The sequence below is a fragment of the Ursus americanus genome, chromosome 33, assembly GCF_024610735.1.
Source record: "Ursus americanus isolate L20-20 chromosome 33, mUrsAme1.1.p, whole genome shotgun sequence".
In the NCBI taxonomy this organism is placed as follows: domain Eukaryota; kingdom Metazoa; phylum Chordata; class Mammalia; order Carnivora; family Ursidae; genus Ursus; species Ursus americanus.
Window position 1 is genome coordinate 22,124,374 of NC_142159.1, and position 2,513 is coordinate 22,126,886.

Here is a 2,513-nt window from a genome sequence, read left to right on the forward strand (position 1 = left end):
CAAGACCTCTTGGCGCTGGGTTTGCTCAGAACGATCAGCACCACGGACAGCGGTCAGGGCTCCGGGAAGAGTGCGGAGAGCCAAGCTTGTGCCGAGTTACAGGCAGGCAAGGGGTGGGAAGACGCGCTGCGGTGGTGGGGTGTCGCCTGGGGCTGTTCTCGCTCTGAGTCACCCCGTGCGCCCCGCACTTGCATCGGGCCACGGAGCGCTGGAGTTGTCTCTGCCCTCTCCAGGAATGGTTGGGGGTGGGGAGGAAAGGCCCTAGGAGTGTTGCAGGAAAGGAGGAAGCGGGAGACGAAGGACCTGTTGATGTCCCCGGCGCGCTCCCGCCCCACCCGGGCCAGGCCCATTTCTATACAAGGCCTGCTATCCCCAGCCTCCACCCCCGGCGAGTATGGTCGCAGGCGCGGAGGGGCGCATTCCCCCGCCCTGAGCTCAGCTGGCCGGAATGCGGCCGATAAATCAGAGATAACCCCAGGAGCGGAATAAAAGGCCGACGTTGCGGAGGGATCCAGGAGAGCGCCCGCGTGCCACGAAGAGGTGAGACGTGGCCTGGGACGCAGCGCAGCAGCCGCAGCGACAATCTCTTTCCCCACTTCTCTCCAGCGACATGGACCCCCAGACGGCGCTGCCCCGGGCCCTCCTGCTCCTCCTGTTCTTGCATCTGTCGCCACTAGGAGGTCGCTCCCACCCGCTGGGCAGCCCCAGCCCCGCCTTGGAACTGTCCGCAATGCAGGTGAGCACTGCAGCCTGCGTTAAGGCCGCTGTGGGTAGCAGCAGTTCACCGGGCCTTAGCTACTGTCCCAAGAGGTCTCAGTATCTCTCGGGAATTAGTGATAAGGGAATCAGAAAGTGACGAGATTGGGTGCCAGGACTCCATACCCAAGGCGGTTGGTTCACTTGGGTGCCATTGAGTGCAGTTCTGCCCAGGTGCGGGTTCCTGACGCTCAGACTATCCTTACCTGTTGCAGGAGCTGCTGGACCGTCTGAGGGACACAGTTTCAGAGCTGCAGGCAGAGCAGATGGCCCTGGGACCCCTCCAGCAGGACCATAGCCCCACAGAAGCATGGGAGGCCAGGGAGAAACCCCCTGCAGGGGCCCTTGCGCCCAGTGACAATGTCCTCCAGGCCCTGAGAAGACTACGCAGCCCCAAGATGATGCGCAAGTCAGGGTGCTTTGGCCGGAGGCTGGACCGGATCGGCTCCCTCAGTGGCCTGGGCTGCAATGGTAAGCCCCCTCCCTGCTACACTTGGCTCACCCTCTCCCATTCCCGTGGGTTCCACCATTGGAACCACTTCTGGGTTTGTTGTCTCCAGGGACCACGCTCTGAGAAAAGGACACTTGGACATTACTCTCTCTTGCTGACAGTCCTTAGGGCCAAGGAGTGCTTTTCTGGAAATATTAAATGTGGACATCATTGTCCATGATTCCCTACCCCACCTTCTAGCCACCTCCTGCCTCTCTTACCAAAAGGGGCAGAATCACCTTAGGATGGAATCCAGTCATTGTCTGGAAGCCTTTCCTTGGAGCAGAAAGAGTCCTAAACATTTTTCCTCCAGGTTTCCCCTAACATGTCTATAGCCAAAAAGGCGGAGGTTGGGATCACCAGGGAGAGGATGATTCCCAGTTTACAGATGAGGAGACTAACATCCAGAGAGAGGGATTATTCCCAAACCTCAAACATCCAGATGGGCTGAGGATGGAGGGTGGTGGCAGGGATGGCCCCTGGGGCGGGGAAGCTCAGATCCTGCCTCAGTCTCCCACCTGATGCCATCATCACCCTTTCTCTCCTCCCACAGTGCTGAGAAGGTATTAAGTGGAAGTCCTGGCTGCAGACATCTGCATCTGATTCTTCAACAGCCCCTTGAGCCCCTTTGAAGCAATTCTTATTTATTTGTATTTATTTATTTATTTCGATCGTTTTATATAAGATGATTCTTACCTCCAAGCACAGATTTTCCATGGTGAAATAAAGTCAACATTATAGCTTCTTTTGAAACTGATTTGTCCCGGTGCACTAAAAGTAATACATCATTTAAAAAACAAGAACCAAAAAACCCAAACCCTTGTTTTCTTGAAGGTTCCAAAAGTGTCTTATTGGTGGGGCGGGGACATGGCATTGGAGCTGGTCAAGCAGGAGTAGGGGCGCCTTCCTTCTCTTGAAGGGTTTTTCATGCCCTGAAATGTCTATAAATACCTCAGGCACTCAAGACACTTTGCAGAAACTGCTTTTCATAGCTGGTAGTTGCTCCCTGGGAGTGGAAATGGGCCCTGATACATTCGTGCAACGAGGGTGTGTTGTCAGTGTTTGCTTACTTGTTTTCCCTCTGCCTGGAATTCTGCCATTGGAGGCGTTCTCCCTGGTGATGGCTGTTTCCAGGAGGTCTGAAATCTCAGAGATTAGGGGCAGCGTGTGTGTGTGTGTGTGTGTGTGTGTGCACGTGTGTGAGACCAGGGGGGTGGGGGGGGGGAGAAAGAGAGAGAGAGAGAGGGAAGGAGAGACACTGGGCTTG

General features: G+C 55.8%; 1 protein-coding gene across 1 annotated transcript; it reads left to right on the forward strand.

Annotated features, from left to right (window-relative positions):
* Positions 1-513: 513 nt before the first annotated feature.
* NPPB (natriuretic peptide B) lies at positions 514-1,991 on the forward strand. The gene is made up of 3 exons (XM_045776823.2): positions 514-736; positions 972-1,227; positions 1,800-1,991. The coding sequence occupies exons 1-3, from the start codon at positions 611-613 to the stop codon at positions 1,814-1,816; spliced, it is 399 nt and encodes a 132-aa protein (XP_045632779.2). The 5' UTR covers positions 514-610; the 3' UTR covers positions 1,817-1,991.
* Positions 1,992-2,513: the final 522 nt, after the last annotated feature.